Below are 19,393 nucleotides of genomic sequence, written 5' to 3'. Positions count from 1 at the left end.
GACATAAAAGTCGGTGGCGAACCCGCTTCTGCCCGGCCCGGGGATCCGACGCGCGTTTTACAGGACCCCGGGCTTTAATTGTTCTGAGGCGGGACTTCCACCCACTTGAGGGAGGAAGTCCCGCCTCATTGAGCTGCTGGCCAATCATCGGGCTTGCAGCTCTTAGTCGTAGCAGCGCCACTGGGAGCGGTGGCCACTGCTGGGACTGCAGTCCAGCCGAGGACATGAGCCAGGAGTCCAGGTAAGTTAGGGTTGCCTCACCGGGCTAATATTTCGCGGCCCGGCGAGGCAAGGATGGCCGTTTGTGGGTACGGGGGGTGGGGGGTGGTGTCCCGGGTCCTGGGGTGGTTGGGGAAGCGGGGACGGCCCTCACCCTGTGCCTGTTTGTCCAGGCCCTCCCCCCAACCGGTGTGCTGAGAGGCCGACTTTCACGTCTCCCAGCCGCCTGCTTGCCATGGGTAAAATCCCCATGGTGGCGGGCGAAGGCTCTTAACTGACCATTAAGTGGCCACTTAAGGACCTTGAGTGACCTGGGGTGGCGTAAAATTCCAGCCTATATCTTTGATTTCCTATTCTAAATATACAAATTCCTGGACATCTGAATCCAGATGGTACAAACCTCACAATAATCATCCAATCTCTATTGTTATTCACTTTTTCACACTTTGCAGAAAATATTTAAACCTGGAAGATGGCGCACTGTTAAGTACATACACTCCAAAATCTCAATACTGCAAAAATAGTAGCTGTGCTTGTGTAAGATAAACAAATTTGGTACAAGTTTTAGAGAGATAGCAGATTTTTTCTGTCTGTAGATGGATTATGGTCAGTGTGCTCATTGACACTTTAACAGATTGAGTAATCCACTGAATAGAGAGGTTGATTATCAGAGTTAGGGAGCATTGGATAGTTTTAAACTGGGAACAGTTAAGCAGTTTAATCTGCTCAGCCTTGAAGTACTATGCAGCTGTTTAAAGCATTGGTGAGAAGAGTTGTTGTTCAGTAACTCCAACTAGTTGTTGTATTTTGCTGACAATTGAAAATGTTTAAAGCTCTGGATATTACATTGAAGAGGAATTGTACAGTTGAATTGAGGATACTGTATTTGTGGTGTTCGATTGAACTATTGATTTGCAACTTTGCCAGAAAGTAGGCATTTTTAAATCATATGGATGAACTTGGTCTGATGATTCAAAACATTTCCACTCAGAGGATATTGAAATAAAAATTGTTTAATATGGAGTTTTTGATTTTCTTAAGTGGAGAGGAATGCTACTGGAGCACCATTAATTGAAGCATTGTGTGAGGTTTGCGATCCTACTAGCCCATCTTTCTCCACTCCAGACCCTTCAGCAAACCGGTACGTAATCATTATCGACTTTTTATTTTTGTATATAAATAATGCAAATCTTTATTTGACATATAAGATTAATATGTTTTATTATGAATATTATAGATTGAAAGTTAATAGATATGCTGTTCCTTTGAAAGAATAATGTTGGAAGAAAATGGCCAACTGTTGGTGTTATTGGAATTGTGGTTCAGTACAAAACAGAATTTCTGGTTTTATGTGCAAGCTAAATTTTTCAGTAAAGTATATTGATCTCGAAATTAGTTAATCTTGTTTTCGTGGCATGCGATGCCAATTACGGTGGAGGTTGGGAGCACTTAATTTTGGTGCCCCAACCTCATTTAGACAATCATAGCATGGCCCCGAGTGGATCCTGCGCTGCACTCCTCTCCACAGTGCTGCCGACGGCCTCTGCGCACCACAGGGGTTAGAATAGCATTGCAAGCAAACAATGTGGTTCAGGCAGCCTTTCATTTTTAATGGTGCAGTCCCTATAAAAGGGAAGCTGCACTAATGAAGTGAAAGCTGCTGGATAATTGCTGTTGAAGACTCTGACTGAAAGGAGATGTTGCAATGCACCAGGGAGAGGGCTCCCCTGAAGTCACTGGTGACGTACTTGGAGGCCAGGAGAGATGCTATCCGTCGACCAGGGTGGGGGCGGGGGGTTTGGCAGGAAGCCTTCAAGGCACAACCTCAGAAGGGAATGAGAGCAGGTGGCAATACCTAGAATGTTGTGCTGACAGCATGGCAGCAGTGCCGAAAAAAGTTTAATGACCTGGTAGTCAAGGTGAGTGAATACATCTGCACATCACATCTCAGACCCACCATACCACTCACCTCTCATACTGCTCAATGCACCACACTCCCTTCACTCACCCAGAACTTAGGACTCGCCCTTAACATCCTTATGCTACACCTTACGCCCCGCAACCCCCCGCTCCCCGCCACACATACGCACACCTTCCAATCATGCCAGTTGCACATATGCTTCTCCATGTCTCTGCAAACCTACAGCTATTTAGCAATGGGAGGCACATCACAGCAGTGCAGTGACACACAGTCACTGGCATTCTGCCCTCTTTTCCTGTTTCTCAGGAAAAGGTGGCCCACAACAGGAGGGAAAGCCAAATGACTGGAAAAGAACCAGCAGACATGCATTCCCTTGGTGCCCTTGATAACTGCAACAGAGCCAGTGGCACCTGGTGCCACCAAAGTCATAGAGGATGATGGTATGATGATGGTCAGTTTTGTGCAGCTTCTCTACTTACTCCTCCCCCTCATTGTGAAAGGTGCCATAAAATGGAAACTGCAGATGATGTGACTGTGGAACTCCTGCTTTCCTTACCACCAACCTTTTCCTCACTGTAGCCCTCCTGTTATGCTTTTGTACTTTCAGATAGTCAAGAACTGATACCTGGTCAGTCTCCACAGAGCCATGATGAAGAGCAATCCCGAGACAGTGAAGAGGAGGCACAGTGGCGCAGTGGTTAGCACCGCAGCCTCACAGCTCCAGCGACCCGGGTTTGATTCTGGGTACTGCCTGTGCGGAGTTTGCAAGTTCTCCCTGCGACCGCGTGGGTTTTAGCAAGGGTGCTCCAGTTTCCTCCCACAGCCAAAGACTTGCAGGTTGATAGGTAAATTGGCCATTATAAATTGCCCCTAGTATAGGTAGGTGGTAGGGGAATTGAGGGAAGGTGGGGATGTGAGAGGGTAATAGGATTAATGTAGGATTAGTATAAATGGGTGGTTGATGGTCGGCACAGACCTGGTGGGCTGAAGGGCCTGTTTCAGTGCTGTATCTCTAAATAAATAAATAAATCTCTTGACCTTACACTCGCAGATAGCAGTTCAGATGCTGACACTGTGTAAACTTTAGAGACGAACATAGAGTCAGGATCAGGACCACTGAGCAAGAGTGTGCTGCAGCCAGGCCATGGGCATAGGCCAACTCGTGTGTATACTCCACAGAAGGTGAATTCGCAGACGTGTTCTGCTGCCGGGGACTACAGGAAAATGCTGATAATGATGCACATTGTCAGGAAGGCTCCCACCTGCCAAGAATGAGGCATATTAATTTTGTCATATGAACATCAATTTTAAACTGTTGCTGGAGTGAAGAGATGACTTGTTTGAAGAGACAGCAATGGCTGGAAGAACATTTGCATACCAAAAGGCAGTGCTTGGAGAGATAAAAGAATTGCTCACTGATTCAATTAACAGAGATTGGTCTGGGCAATGGTGATCCACATCTTGTCAGGGTAAGAGATAGCACTACACCCCCCCCCCCCCCCCCCCCCACCGAGAGCTTTGGAATCCACAAAAGATGCTGGAGAGTTTGTTAAAAAAACTTAGTCACATGAATAACCTGCTGGCCAATTTGGAAGTTTTAATTGTGCTCACAGGACAGTTTGAAATCAGACTGCAGTTTGCAACTGAAGCTGGAACAAGACAGCATGTCTCCTGGCTTGCTCTTTCCCGCTTTCTCACAAGCCTCCGAACTCACTGAAATCGCGTAATCCTCAAGAGAAAAGACTCCTACATCAAAACAAGTTAAAGTGTGCACTCGGCTCCAACGAGCAGCAAGACTTATCGGCAACCAAAGACTCAACATAAAACTTAAAGGACTGCAACTTTAATCCAGATATTGCCTCAAACTTTCCCCCTTTATTCTTTCTACTTTTTCCTGTCTCTATCTGCGTGTGCATTTATTGCATATGCATGCTAGCATGGTCGCCTTGCGTATTCAAAGACGTTACCCGAATTAGAGTTTAAGATTAATAAACTTCCACCTTTCTTGTTTGAATCGAAGAAACCCAGTCTAATTGATTTCTTTGCCTTATAATTGTAAAGAGGTGAACAAGTGGCGGCACAGTGGTGCAGTGGTTAGCACCGCAACCTCACAGCTCCAGCGACCCGGGTTCATTTCTGGGTACTGCCTGTGTGGAGTTTGTAAGTTCTCCCTGTGTCTGCGTGGGTTTTCGCCGGGTACTCCGGTTTCCTCCCACCACCAAAAGACTTGCAGGTTGATAGGTAAATTGGCCATTATAAATTGCCCCTAGTATAGGGAGGTTATAGGGGAATATAGGGACAGGTGGGGATGTGGTAGGAATATGGGATTAGTGTAGGATTAGTATAAATAGGTGGTTGATGGTCGGCACAGACACAGTGGGCCGAAGGGCCTGTTACAGTGCTGTATCTCTAAATAAAAAAAATAAAATAAAAATAAAAGGATTCACTGAGGGGGAGCTAAAACACGGTGTTTTTAACAATTAAACCCTGTTACGGTTAGACCAGGCAAAGGCTGAGAGGGAACCCCTAGACTCCAATCTCACCTGGTCGTAACAGAAATTTGGGGTCTAGCGTCCTGGATTTGACCCACAGACAAATGTGGAAATTGGAAGTGGGAAGGCAAATTGACCCTAATCAAAAAGAGAAAAAATTTCAATATTGGTTTTCTTGTGGTTGTGTGTGCTAGAATGCCAACATGTCTGTGACTGAAGTTAGTAGCTCCCCAGGCCAGGGTGAAGTAACTTGGAACAAGTTAAAAGCACTGTCTATGGAGGAGTTGAGTAAAATAGCTGTACGTGGCAAGGCTAGGACATCTGAACTCCTAAGACTAGTGGCCAACCATTTTTCCCTTGAATCTGAGGAAGCAGAAACAGGGTTAGAAATATACTGTGACAGGGTATTGTTAGCAAAGATACAATTGGAACAGACGAAACTTGAATTTGAGGAAAGAGAAAGAGACAGGAGAGAGAGAAAGAAAGAGCCTTCCAGAAGGAATGTGAAGAAAAAGAAAGAGAGGAGAGAGAGAAAGCAAGAACCTTCCAGAAAGAATGCGAAGAGAAAGAGCTAAGGCGACTTGAGTTAACTAGGGGACGACAGAGTAACGCCAGTGAAAGCATGGCCAATATGGAGGAGCGTAATTCAGGACAGAATTGTTAAAATTTCCCAACTGATCCCAAAATTCAATGAGGGAGACGTGGAAGTGTTTTTTGTGTCTTTTGAAAATCTGGCAAGGCAGTTAAAATAGTCAGCTGAGACTTGGACTCTGCTGATACAGAGCATATTAATAGGAAAAGCCCATGAGGTTTATTCTATGTTGCCAGATGAGAGTTCATCAGATTATGAACTGACAGAAAATGCTATCCTCAGGGCATATGAGTTAGTACCAGAAGCCGATTGCCAAATGTTTAGACCCTTCAAGCAGCAAGCTGATCAAACTTACCTGGAGCTTGAGAGAAATAAGCAGCTTTTGAACAGTGGTTGAGGGTTCTTAAAGTGCAGCTCAGCTATGAAAATCTCAGAGAAGTAATTATGCTAGAGGAACTTAATAACTCTCTCCCATTCTCCATAAAGACACATTTAGAGGAACAGAAGGTTCATCGAGCCCGGCAAGCCGCTTTGCTGGCTGATGAGTTTGCTTTCATTTATAAGTCAGTTTCCCAGGGGAAAACCTTTCCGAGTCACTCCCACAAATCCGAAAAGGACAAAGGGTGGGAAAGTGATCGAAGCACAAGCAGTTCTGGGAGGGAAAGAAAAGCAGGAGACACAGGGGGCGCTTCCCCAGCCAAAACAGAAGGTGCTGTAAGTAGGAGTGAGACCCGGAGACCTGTGTACTTCCATTGCATTAAAGCAGGGCATTTAAGAGCTGACTGCTAGAAACTAAAGGGAAAACCTGTAGGCTTAATCAGGGCACACCCGCTCAGTGACGGAGAAGGGACCCTAATGGAAAGCACAGCAGAACAAGCTGTGGCTTTGACTACAGTAATAGTGAGACCTAGGAAGTTTCTGGCTGCAAGTGCAGGAAAATTTAATAGGATTCCTGAAGGGCATCAGGATTTTTAGTTTAGTTTAGAGATACAGCACTGAAACAGGCCCTTCGGCCCACCGAGTCTGTGCCGACCATCAACCACCCATTTATACTAATCCTACACTAATCCCATATTCCTACCACATCCCCACCTGTCCCTATATTTCCCTACCACCTACCTATACTAGTGGCAATTTATAATGGCCAATTTTCCTATCAACCTGCAAGTCTTTTGGCTTGTGGGAGGAAACCGGAGCACCCGGAGCAGACACAGGGAGAACTTGCAAACTCCACACAGGCAGTACCCAGAATTGAACCCGGGTCGCTGGAGCTGTGAGGCTGTGGTGCTAACCACTGCGCCACTGTGCTGCCCGTTTTGTGTCTGAAGGGAGAGTAACCCCATACCCCTGCAGTGGGCAAGCAAGCCCATAGTAATTCTCAAGGACACAGGGGCCACTAGATCCCTTTTACTGGGAAAAGGCCTGACCTTTCCCCCAGAGAGTGCAGTAAACACCAGAATGGTGGTGAATGGTATTGGAGGGCAGTGAATGCCTGTACCTTTTATACCGGGTGCATGGAGTGCGACCTAGTTTCAGGTCCGGTGACGATAGGGATTGCCTCTAGTTTGCCTGTGGATGGGGTTGATCTGCTCCTAGGTAATGATCTGGCGGGGACGAAGATGGTACCTTCCCTAGTAGAGAAAGAGAGATCGCAGGAGGTCAGAGAAACAGGCCATGATCAAACCAGCTCCCCCAGAGGAGACTGAATTGGCACGGCAGGCAGATGACCATGAAGTCTGTCTGTCTGAGACTTTCTTTGGAAAGTTAAAAGACCCAGGCAATGAGTTAAATGGATCTTAGCGAGCTGACCCAGTATTGAGAGAGTTAGCACAGGCTGCCCAGTCTGAAGCAGAGCGAGAGCCTGATTGCTACTAATTAAAGAATGAGATACTGATGAGGACATGGAGTTCTCCTCACAGACCTGAGAGCAAGGAGTGGACAGTAGTTCAGCAGTTAGTGATGCCGCAGAGGTACCAGAGAGAAAAAGCAATAATGGCCCATGAGATTACAGTGGCTGCACAAGTCAGTATACAAAAAACCAAAGCCCGCATAAGACAGCAGTTTGACTGGCCAAAACTCCACAAAGATGTGGTGGGGTACTGTCGGAGTTGCCATATGTGCCAGGTTGAGGGGAAGCCCCAACCTACAGTGAAATCTGCACCCCTAAGTCCTGTACCGGTGTTTGGAGGACCCTCCAGCAGAGGGCTTGTGAACTGTTGGGGACGCCTGCCGAGAATAAAAGGGAACAGGTAGGCACAAGGCTGGCAAAAGGTTAGAAAGGAACGGGGATATAGGGACAAAGAAGGCAGGTTAAAGGAAGTCCAGGAGGGATCCCAAATGGAAACCCTTACTGTCCGGTCAGCCAACCCCGAAATATTTGAAAATTTAGACCTCACATCCTCCTATGTAAATGCAGACACTAGAAGCACCCCACCAGAGTTGCTTACAGCATTTACAGGAACCTGCAGAGACAAAGAAAGCCCTCAAGAGGGCAGAGAAACCTTGAGAGTGATGCCTCACCTATTCGAAGTGCCACAGGGGCGTGCATCAGAATCTGGACAAATACCTGCAAGCAGGAGTGTCCCAGGGGACAAAGGAAAGATTAGCAAAGAATCCACCCCCATAGTCAGGAGAAAAGGGAACCAGCCATCCCCTAAGGTGAAAAGCCCTTGCATGACTCATCAAAGTACTGAAAGAGAGTTCAGAGTGGAACCACCCACTGCCGCCACCCCTGAGCAGAACGCCAACTTAGGGATAATTACATCTAACCTTCCCCTTGCAGAGCTCAACAAGAACAAAGACACCCTAGGCTGTCATGGAAATGTGCAAACTGAAAAAGTTTATTGGGATGCCAAAAAGGGCAGTTTAAAGCAGCACTGCTAACAAGAAAAGACAGGCTGTAACAGCTGTTAGGATTTCTGAATGAATGAGAGAGATGCATGTGTGTTTTCCTGTACTTATCTTCTCTCTTGTCCCTTTTCATGAAATGCTCTTTTTAAAGAAAAAAATTGCATTTCATTCTGCTGGGTGTGGAGGTGTCATGAAACCCCCCACCTGCCAAGAATGAGGCATATTAATTTTGTCATATGAACATCAATTTTAAACTGTTGCTGGAGTGAAGAGATGACTTGTTTGAAGAGACCAGCAGTGGCTGGAAGAACATTTGCATACTAAGAGACAGTGCTTGGAGAGACAAAAGAATTGTTCACTGATTCAATTAACAGAGATTGGTCTGGGCAATGGTGATCCACATCTTGTCAGGGTGGGAGACAGCACTACACCCCTCCCCTACCCCCCCCCCCCCCCCCCCACCGCCTCCCCACCGAGAGCTTTGGAATCCACAAAAGAAGCAGGAGAGTTTGTTGAATAAACTTAGTCACTTGCCTAACCTGCTGGCCAACTTGGAGGTTTGAATTGTGCTCGCAGGACGCTTTGAATTCAGACTGCAGTTTGCAACTGAAGCTGGAACAAGAAAGCCTGTCTCCTGGCTGGCGCTTTCTCGCTTTCTCACAGGCCTCTGGACTCACTGAAGTCACGTAATCCTCAAGAGAGAAAGGACTTCTACATCAAAACAAGTGAAAGCGTGCACTGGGCCCCAATGAACAGCAAGACTTATCGGCAACCAAAGACTCAACATAAAACTTAAAGGACTGTAACTAGAATCCAGATATTGCCTCAAACTTTTCCCCTTTATTCTTTCTACTTTTTTCTGTCTCTATCTGTGTATGTTTATCACGTATACATGCTAGCTTGGTAGCGTCACGTTTTCGTCGACCTTACCCGAATTAGAGTTTAAGATTAATAAACTTCCATCTTTCTTGTTTAAATCTAAGAAAACCTGTCTAATTGATTTCTTTGCCTTACAATTGTAACGAGGTGAACAAGGATTCATTGAGGTGGAGCTAAAACACGGTGTTTTAAAAATTAAACCCTGTTACAGTTAGACCAGGCAAAGGCTGAGAGGGAACCCCTAGACCCCTATCTCACCTGGTCGTAACAGCATCAAGATGCTTGGTGCATTGACAGGCCTAATAGCTTCCACCCACTGGCAAGGAGCATGGAGGCGTCCGCTCCAATGCGGTGGAGAGAATTATGCAGAGCTTGGACGCAATCCTTTCCACCATGGAAGTGATGGGCAACTCCATGACAGCAGTGCCAGACTGACCCATGATGGAGCATCTGCTGGCTGCTGTCTCAACTTCCACTGCAGCACGTGTGGAGGCCTCCTGCAGTCTCACTACTGCAGTGGAAGCTCAGGTGGAGGTAATGGACGCTGTCATGTAGGCTCAGACTGCTGCCATCATGGGTGTGGATCTCAATACTTAGAGGGCATGCAGGCTCTTTCAGCAGTCCAGCAATCTGTGTTCCAGCAGATTACTAGGATTGCTGAGGTCCTGCCCCGTGGGAGTGGCAGTGACACTGTGAAGCACACACCTGCTGTCCTCTCCCAGGATGACTGCATTCATGCCCCCACCACTACCTCTCAGCCAGCTAGCCAAGATTGTTGTCACCCATGCCGAGATGGTGCAGTCCGAATCCGGGGCCTCAAGGTCCAGAGCAGCTCGCATCCTGCAAGATCATTTGCAATCACCCCAAGTGACAGTCAGCAGCCTTTCACCAGCCATGCTGCAGCCACTGGGTAGCACTGAGTAGGAACACTAGACCAGGCAAGAGCAACTGCAAGACAGGCACTAAGGTGATGCACAAGGGTAGTTAGTTCTTTTTGTAGTATTGATGTGTTGGTGAATGAGGTTTTGGTCTGAAGGATTTTGCTGTTGGCCTTACTGATTGATGTTAGCCAAGGGATTTTGTGGTAGGGAGAACGAAATGGATGTAAGGATGGGGAATGGCAGGTTCATGTTTGGGTGGGGAACTTCCTTTTAACTGAAGCGAAGCCTCACATTACAGTTCGTCTGATTCCATGCAGTTGCACAGGGTGGATGTGGTCTCCTCCCTTCCTCTTCCTCCCCCCCCCCCCAACTTTCTCCTCCTCCTCCTCCTCCTCCTCCTCCCCCTCCTCACAAGGTGGCCTCTGGGTTCCCAGGACGTACTGGCTGGATCCTCAGAATGGCTAGCTTGTGGGACAAACAGCATGTCACCACAAACTGGGACTGCCTATCTGATGTATACTGTACAGATCCCCCGAGCAGTCTAGACTGTGAAACCGTTGTTTGAGGAGGCCAGTGGTTTGCTCCACGGTGTTGTGAGTCATTCATGGCTCTCATTGAAGGAGCCTGACCTGGTGGGGTAGGATGATGGAAGAAGGTCATCAGTCATATGTAGAGTAGTAGCTCTTGTTGCTCAGCAGCCATCCTCTGGCACATCTTGGAGACACGAAGACTGGCACAAGAAACGCATCATGGGTGCTGCCAGGACGGTGGGCATTTATCAAGATGTACTCTTTGGTGTGGTCACACACCAACTGCACTTTCAGAGATTAGTAGCCCTTAGAGTTCCTGTATCACTCCCCATTGATGTGGGAGTTCAGCAAAGCCACGTGTGTCCATTTGATTGTGTTCTGCACCATTGGAAAGCCCACTATCCTGGCAAATCCGCAAGCTCTTTCATCCCGCTGTTGCCTCCTCAGGGAGAAGATGATGAAATCCCCTCTCCTCGCTTACAATGCCTCTATGACCTTCCTGATGCATCTATGAATGCTAGTTCCATGGTTCCATCCCGCCTGTAGGCCATTTTTATAGAGGCGGGATGCAGGCAGCCAGTGGGGGGAGGGGTGGTGCAGCAGGGTTACCAGCCCCACATGCGGCAGCCGGCTGACAAAACTCATTAAGAGCATTTTGAGGCCAATTAAAGGAGGCCGATTGGGATTTTCCAGTCGGCCTCCAGTTACTGCGGGCGGCAGGGGCCACTTTAGGTGCCTGGAGGCAGCCTCCCTGCCTGCCTGAGTCCGCCCTGTAAAGGGGCTCCCCCTGCTCCCTCCCACTCCTCCCCACCTTCCCCCTCCCACTCCCCCCCACCTTCCCCCCTCACTAAGTGATGGCCTGGCTGCTAGATCCATTTTTTAATTCAAAGTTTAAAAAGTTGGAGAGTGTCTGCATCTTGAAGCGCCCTCTCCCTTGCTTACCTTCTAATGTAGGTTGCTGCTCCTTTTAAGCTGAAAGGCCTCTGATTGGTCTTCCAGCTTCAAGAGCTTTCCCACTATCCTTAATTGGACGGCAAGCCTGTCTCCAGGCCAATTAAGGGGGGGGGGGCCCCTTAAAAATCACAATGAGTGATTGTTTCCCCGCACCAGGGGCGAGTCCAGGACCCAGAAACAGTCATGATCTCCATTTCCCACCCCTGGAGAAAAAATCTTGCCTTAAATTTGTGATCCTGGCATTGCATCAGCCAGTTCGACTGAGTGATGCAATGCTATTGCTGATTTACATCCTTCTGGTGCAAGCCGGGACGCATCCATGCCAGCCTTCCTCTGCAGTAAAGCTGTGCAGTAAGTGGCCAACAGTGCACTGGAATCCAGGGGTAGGGTTAGCGGTGCTACACAATGCAATTTTGCTTCCATTATGCCAAATTTAAACCTGATACAAACTGTAACAGGTATATACTTGGTCAATTTGTGTTTAGAGTAAGAAATTCAGATTTTCCCTTACAACTATCAATAGCGCATAAAGAGAATAACTTAAAGAATGAACTGTAATTCTTTTACTGTCTTTCCCCTCATTCTCGTCTTTTCTTCCTTGCAAATATTTGAAATAAGCTGTCATTATCTTTTCACCTGAGTGTTTGTCGTTGGTACAGTGTAATCAGATGATCAGCCCATATTATGCTACCTGTACTTTGTACCCTTTCCTCTTCCTATTTTGCATAACACTGTTAACACGGAATTACAGAATTATTTCATCATGTGTGTCCTTTGATCTGTTGTTGCTGAACAGCAGCACATTTGTTATTTGAGTGTAGTGTCCATTAATCACAGAAAAGATAGTGTTGTCAGTGTTTGCCTGTCCTATCAAGACTGAATACTTGTTGCGAAATTAACTTTGCGGTGTAGCTATTATTACACTTAAAAGTGAAATTGTCATCTTCCACGGAGTGAAAATGCTTTGGAAAGTTTCTATTCCATTCCCTAATTATGGTCTAAGAACCTGAAAACCTTGTTTTCCAGAACCTTATTTAATCTTATTATTGTCTCCCTAGATCAAGTGAAATTGTGAGAAGGCAGGCATGTGTTCCTCTTTCACCTTATGACCCCTATCCCTAGGTTCCCAGCCTATACTTACCTGCCATGTTGCCTAACTCATTCGTGGTTATCAGATACAGCCACACTGGTTAGATCCCAGGGCATTAGCTTAGGTCCCAGGCTGAAGAGTATTTTAAAGGTGGAAAGCACAATAACTAACCATTTAACTGCATAGTCAAGTACAGAAATAGTGCATTTTGCTTAAAAATAAAAGGCCTCAGGAATGGATCGAACTTATGCTGGAGTAGGCCGGACCACATTTTGTTAGGCTGCTCCCTCAGGCTTTCACATCTGAGCCCCCCAAAAATGCTGAAACCTTGAGCATTCCCCAGTCCTATCAGACACTAGCAACTGCCCCATCCAACATTAACAGACCCTGGCAGGTCCCCTCCTCCAGTGCTACCAGCCCTGTTACTCCTACAGTGGTTTCACACCTGGACACTCTTCCCCATCCCCAGTGCTAATAAACTCTTGGTGCTACCAAATTCAGTGACACCACCCACAGTTTTGTCTGGTTGCAGTGATCAACCAATAAACCAAACACTGCATTTTGCTACCTTGCTGCTATGGAACCCAGGTTCCTCTTCCAAACTGCCACCTTTCCCAGAACCATCCCAAAACATAGAAACACTGAAAATTTACAGCACCAAAAGAGGCCATTCAACCCACTATATCTGTGCCAGTCAAAAAAGAGCTATCCAGACCAATCCCACTTTCCAGCTCTTGGTCCGTAGCCCGTAGGTTACGGCAATTCAAAAGCATATCTAAGTATTTTTTAAATGCGATGAGGATTTCTGCCTCTACCACCCTTTCAGGCAGTGAATTCCAGACCCCCATTAGCAACTGAGTGGAAATATTTCTCCTCAGCTCCCCTCTAATCATTCTACCAGTTAGTTGACAACTATACCCTCTGGTTATTGACCTGTCTGCTAACGGGCTGCACCTGAACAGGACTGGGACAAATATCCTTGCAGGAAGGTTTGCTAGTGCTGTTTGGGATGGTTTAAACTAGATTGGCAGGTGGATGGAAACCTGAGCACAGTCTTAGAAAGGAGAATTTCAGGGCAGGGAACAGGATGCAGAAAATTAGTAAAATTAGCAAGTGACTCTGAAAGGCAGGAGAGGCAAAGGTTACAAAGTGTGCAACGCAGGAATTTGGCAGTGTTAAAGGGTATTTATTTAAACACAAGGAGTACAGTAAATAAAGCTGAAGAGTTGAGGGCACAGATAGACACATGGCAACACGATATCGTTGCTATAATGGAAACTTGGCTTCAAGAGGGGCAAGAATGGCAGCTCAGCATCCCTGGATATAGAGTTTTCAGGCAGGATAGAGAGGGAGATAAAAAAGGAAGGGGTGTAGCATTATTAGTTAAGAAATCAATAACAGCTTTGAGGAGGGATGATATGCTAAATGAATCATCAAACAATGCCATATGGGCAGAGCTCAGAAATAAAAAGGGGGCAACTACATTACTGGGAGTGCATTATAATAGTGAGAAGGAGATTGAAGAAAAAATATGTAGGCAGATTTCTGAATGCAAAAACTTTAGGGCAATAATAGTTGGGGATTTCAATTACCCCAATGTCAACTGGGATACAAACAGCATGAAGGGCACAGAGGGGACAAAATTCTTGAACTGCATTCAAAAAAACTTTTTTAGTCAGTATGTAACAAGCCCACGAGAGGGGGTGCAATTCTAGATATAGACTTCGGTAATGAAGCTGGGCAAGTGGATGGAGATAGTGACCGTAATACAGTTGGTTTTAGCATAATCATGGAAAAGGACAAAGATAAAACAGAAGCAAAGGTTCTAAATTGGGGGAAGGCAAATTTTACAAAACTGAGAGGTGACCTGGTGAAAGTGGACTAGATACAGCTACTTGAAGGAAAATCAGTGGCAAACCATGGGAGACATTCATGAGTGAGATACTAGGGGCACAGTGTAGGCATGTCCCCACTAAGATTAAGGGTGGTACTGCCAAATCTAGGACTCCCGGTTATATAAAAGCTGACAGGGTAAGTTAAAGCAAAAAAAGAAAGCTTATGACTATCACAAATATCTTAATACTTTAGAAAGCCCAGAGGAGTAGGGAAAGTGCAAGGGTGAAGTAAAAAAGGAAATTAGAAAAGCAGAGAGCGGACATGAAAAATTATTGGCAGGTAAAATCAAGGAAAACCCGAAGTTGTTTTATCAGTACATTAAGAGCAAGAGGATAACTAAGGAAAGGGTAGGGCCTATCAGAGATGTACAGGGGAACTTATGCGTGGATGCAGAAGATGTGGGCAGGGTCTTAATGAGTTTTTTGTTTCTGTCTTCACAAGGAGAGAGTTGATGCAGACATTGTAGTTAGAGAGGAGAAGTCTGAAATATTAGATACAATAAGCATAATGAGAGAGGAAGTGCTTGAGGGTCTGGCATCCCTGGAAGTGGATGAATCACCAGGACCAGAGGGATTGCATCCCACGTTGTTAAGCGAAGTTAGGGAAGAAATAGCGGATGCGCTGAGGATCATCTTCAAATCCTCACTAGATACAGGTGAGGTACCAGATGATTGGAGGTCTGCGAACATTGTACCATTGTTTAAAAAGGGTGCAAGGGATAAGCCAGGTAATTATAGGCCAGTCAGTCTGACCTCGGTGGTGGGTAAATTGTTAGAATCTATTCTGAGGGACAGGATAAACTGCCACTTAGAAAGGCATTGAGTAATCAGGGATAGTCAGCTTGGATTTGTTAGGGGAAAGTCATGTCTTACTAACTTGATTGAGTTTTCTGAGGAAGTGACAAGGAGGATAGATGAGGGTGGTGCAGTGGATGTGGTTTATGTAGATTTTAGTAAGGCATTTGACAAGGTCCCGTATGACAGCATGGTCGGTAATGAAAGCCCATGGGGTACAGGGGAAGGTGGCAGGTTGGATCCAGAATTGGCTCAGCGACAGATAACAAAGAGTAGTAGTTGACGGATGTTTTTGTGAATGGAAAGACGTTTCCAGTGGTGTTCCACAGGGCTCATTGTTGGGTGCCTTGCTGTTTGTGGTATATATTAATGATTTGGACTTATATGTGGGTGCTATGATTGGGAAATTTGCTTTTGGCACAAAAATTAGCTGTGTAGTTAATAGTGAGGAGGAAAGCCATGAACTCCAGAATGATATCAATGTTTTGGTTGAGTGGGCGGAAAAGTGACAAATGGAATTCAATCTAGATACATGTGAGGTATTGCATTTGGGGAAGGCAAATATAGTGAGGGAATATAAAATAAATGGGAGGATATTGAGAAGGGTCGAAGAAATGAGAGACCTTGGAGTGCATGTTCACAGGTCCCTGAAGGTGGCAGGACAGGTGGATAGAATGGTGAAGAAGGCATATGGATTGTTTTCCTGTATTGGCCGAGGTATTGAGTATAAAAGCAGGGATGTGATGCTGGAACTGTATAGAGCATTGGTTAGGCCACAGCTGGAGTATTGCATGCAGTTCTGGTCGCCACGTTACAGAAAGGACATAATTGCTCTGGAGAGAGTACAGAGGAGATTTACAAGAATGTTACCAGGGCTTGAAGGTTGCAGCTATGAGGAAAGATTGGATAGGTTAGAGTTGTTTTCCCTGCAACTGAGGAGGCTGAGGGGTGACTTGATTGAGGTGTACAAAATTATGAGGGGCCCAGATAGAGTGGACAGGAAGGACCTGTTTCCCCTGGCGGTGAGGTCAGTTACCAGGGGGCACAGATTTAAGGTGTTTGGTAGAAGGATTAGAGGGGACATGAGGGGGAGCTTTTTCACCCAGAGGGTAGTGGGTGTCTGGAATTCATTGCCAGGAATGGTGGTGGAGGCAGAGACCCTCAATTCTTTTAAAAGGTAATTGGACATGTACCTGAGGTGCTGTAACATGCAGGGCTTTGGACCAGGTGCTGGCAGGTGGGATTAGTTTGGGCGGATAGTTTATTCGGCCGGCGCAGACATGATGGACTGAATGGTCTCCTTCTGTGCTGTACTTTTTCAATTGTTCTTCGGAAATAGGTTCTTCCTATCCACTCTATATAGGCCCGTCAAAATTTTCTACACCTTAATTAAAGCTGATCTCTGCCGACTGTGTTTCAAAGAAAACAACCACAGCCTCTCCAATCTTTCCTCATAGCTGAAGTTCTCCACTCCTGGCAACATCCTCTAAATCTCCTCTGCATCCTTTCTAATATGATCAAATCCTTCTTGTAATCTGGTGACTAAAACTGTATGCAGTACTGTAATTGCTTTCTAACTAGTGTTTTATATATTTGTAACATAACCTCCCTGCCCGTATACTCTTTGTCTCGGCAAATAAAAGAAAGTATCCAGTATGCCTTCTTAATCACCTCATCTACCTGGTCTCCTACCTTCAGGGATCTGTGGACAGGCACTCCAAGGTTCCTCTGTTCCTCTACACTTCTCCTTATTCTTCCATTTATTGTGTATTCCCTTGCTTTGTTTGCCCTCCCCAAATGCATTACCTCACAGTTCTCTGGATTGAATTCCATTTGCCACTTTTCTGCCAACCTGACCACTCCATTGATATCTTCTTGCAGTCTACAGCTTTCTTCCTCACCACTAACCACCCAAAGAATTTTCATACCATCTAGAAACTTCTTAATCTTGCCCCTACATTTAAGTCTAAATCATTGATATGTACTCACAAAGCAAGGGCCTCGGTACTGAACCCTGCGGAACCCCCGGAAACAATTTTCCAGTCACCAAAGCACTGTTCAACCATCCCATCTGTAGTGCTGAAGACCTGTTCTCCGCCCAAGCTGTTCCCGTACAGCTACAAGACAGCCATCCATCCACCAAAGTGGAAAATTGCCCAGACATGTCCTGTCCACAAAATGGAGGACAAGTCCAATCCAGCCAAATTCTGCTCCATCAGCCTCCTCTCAATTATGAACAAAGTGATGTAAGGTATCATTGACGGTGCTGTCAAGCGGCACTTATCACTAATAAACTACCTCACTGATGCTCAGTTTGTGTTCTGCCAGAAGCCTCGGCTCCAGACCTCATTATGGCCTTTGTCCAAACATGGACGAAAAACCTGAATTCCAGAGGTGAGGTGATAGTGACTGCCCTTGACAGTAAAGCAGAATTTGACTGAGTGTGGCATCAAGGAGGCCGAGTAAAATTGAAGTCAGTGAGGATCACGGGAAAAACGCTTCACTGGCTGAAATCATACCTAGAACAAAGGAAGTTGGTTGTGGTTGTTGGAGGTCAATCATCTCAGTCCCCGGACATCTCTGCAAGAGTTCCTCAGGCTAGTGTCTTAGGCCCAACCATCTTCAGTTGCTTCATCAATGACTAGGGCCCTACCAAATTCATGGCCATGAAAAGTGCGTTGCGGACTGAAATCTCGGGTCTTACGTTAAATTGGCCATTTTGCGAACTTTACGCATTTTGTTCATTAAGACAAGGCTCACCTTGCTGATTGGTAGATGAGGGAGGGCTTCTGGTGTAGTTTTGAGAGAAGCAGTTTCAAGTGTTAGAAGAAAAGTGAGAATGCCAGAATGAGCAAATCAAAAACGGCCACAACTGTTACTGCAGCATATCGAGTAAAGAATTTGAAAACGAAATTCTGCATGCCGATGGTGGAATACTGTTTTGTACAAGCTGCAAAGTTTCGTTGGAACACACACTGCAGGCACCGATTCAGTGCCACTTAGAGTCCGAAAGCCATTGCAGTAAAAAGGGAGCATCTGACACTGCATGGCTCGAAAATGAACATACGAAGAAACAAAGATTTCATCTCTTTTTAAGAAGTCAACAGACTGCTCAGAGAATTGTCAGTTGGTTACAATGGAATATGTGGATGCTTTTGCAAGCACCAACATACCATTGGAAAAGCTTGATCACCCAAAGGTGCTGGTATTCGTTCAACGTAATGTGTAAAATGGTGGTTGCTTGCCAATTGCAAATAAACTATGACAGGACTCCCAACCAAAGAATTTTGCTGAGATGAAGTCTCAAATTACGCATGTGAGTCTTTTGCAATTATTTGTGATGAGTCCACCGATGAACAAGACAACTATGTGCTGCATGCTTTGTTTTGATTTTATGTCTGATAAAGCCGAAGATGTGCAGTCAGGAAAACTAACAACAGTACTCGCAGACTGCGTCCACCTAGAAGCTGTTAATTACACCATAGTTTCTCAAGCGATAATCAAAAACATTCGAAAGTATCTTGCAGATTTCAACAAAGTGCCTGCTTTGTGACAATGCAACTTACATGACAAAATTTTTCAAATCTGTGCTCCAAGTTGTAATGCCCAATGCTGTCTATATTACATGTAATGCACTTATAATTTATCTTGTCAGTGAGCTGTGGAAAAGTGAGTTTGGTAAAGTCGACAAACTGGTCAGCTACGTTTAAAAGATTTTCAAACACTGTCCTAGCCGCAAGCTTTGATACAGACAACACATTGCAAATACGGCTGAAATGGCTGAAATTGGGGAACAAAATATTGCCCTTCCTCCAGAGCCAGTGATTACACATGAAATTCTTGGTTTCAGGCAGTATAGAATCATGCAGCTCACCTGAAATACTACTCGGACTTCATCTCAGAAGAGCTCACACTGAGACCGAAGACACGGGTTTTAACAGACATCGTAACCCTTCTAAACGATGCTCAGCTTAATGAGGAGGTTCAGTTTGTTGCCAAGAATACTACACAACTGATGGATTTAATTACTTAGTTTAAATCGCGACACGACACAATCCACAAAGCTTACAATCAAGTAATGGATATTTGTTCTGGGCTCAAGCTAAGTCAAATGAACAACACTCAGATGACGCTGAATTAAGTGTCTGTACTCAAGGTGTTTTCTTGCATGGCAAAGAAGTTCACACAATATTACTGTTATGGGGAAGAATCAAACGGTGAAGAAAACGCAGCTCAGCGGTTTCAACAGCCTTCTGCAGCATTCCTGAAAGCTGTGCATATCTTTGACCCTGCAC

The 19,393-nt window shown here is 45.6% G+C and overlaps 1 protein-coding gene across 1 annotated transcript in view; it reads left to right on the top strand.

Moving 5' to 3' along the window:
* LOC137370259 (uncharacterized) overlaps positions 1-19,393 on the top strand; it is a 323,712-nt gene that overhangs the window by 46,945 nt on the left and 257,374 nt on the right. Inside the window, exon 4 of the mRNA XM_068032638.1 lies at positions 1,261-1,360. Within this exon, the coding sequence (XP_067888739.1) occupies positions 1,261-1,360 (100 nt within the window). The remainder of the gene's footprint in view (positions 1-1,260; positions 1,361-19,393) is intronic.

The sequence above is a fragment of the Heterodontus francisci genome, chromosome 5 (genome assembly GCF_036365525.1).
Source record: "Heterodontus francisci isolate sHetFra1 chromosome 5, sHetFra1.hap1, whole genome shotgun sequence".
Taxonomy (NCBI): domain Eukaryota; kingdom Metazoa; phylum Chordata; class Chondrichthyes; order Heterodontiformes; family Heterodontidae; genus Heterodontus; species Heterodontus francisci.
The sequence above is the reverse complement of the archived record's forward strand: the minus strand, read 5'-3'. Positions and strand labels throughout refer to the sequence as shown.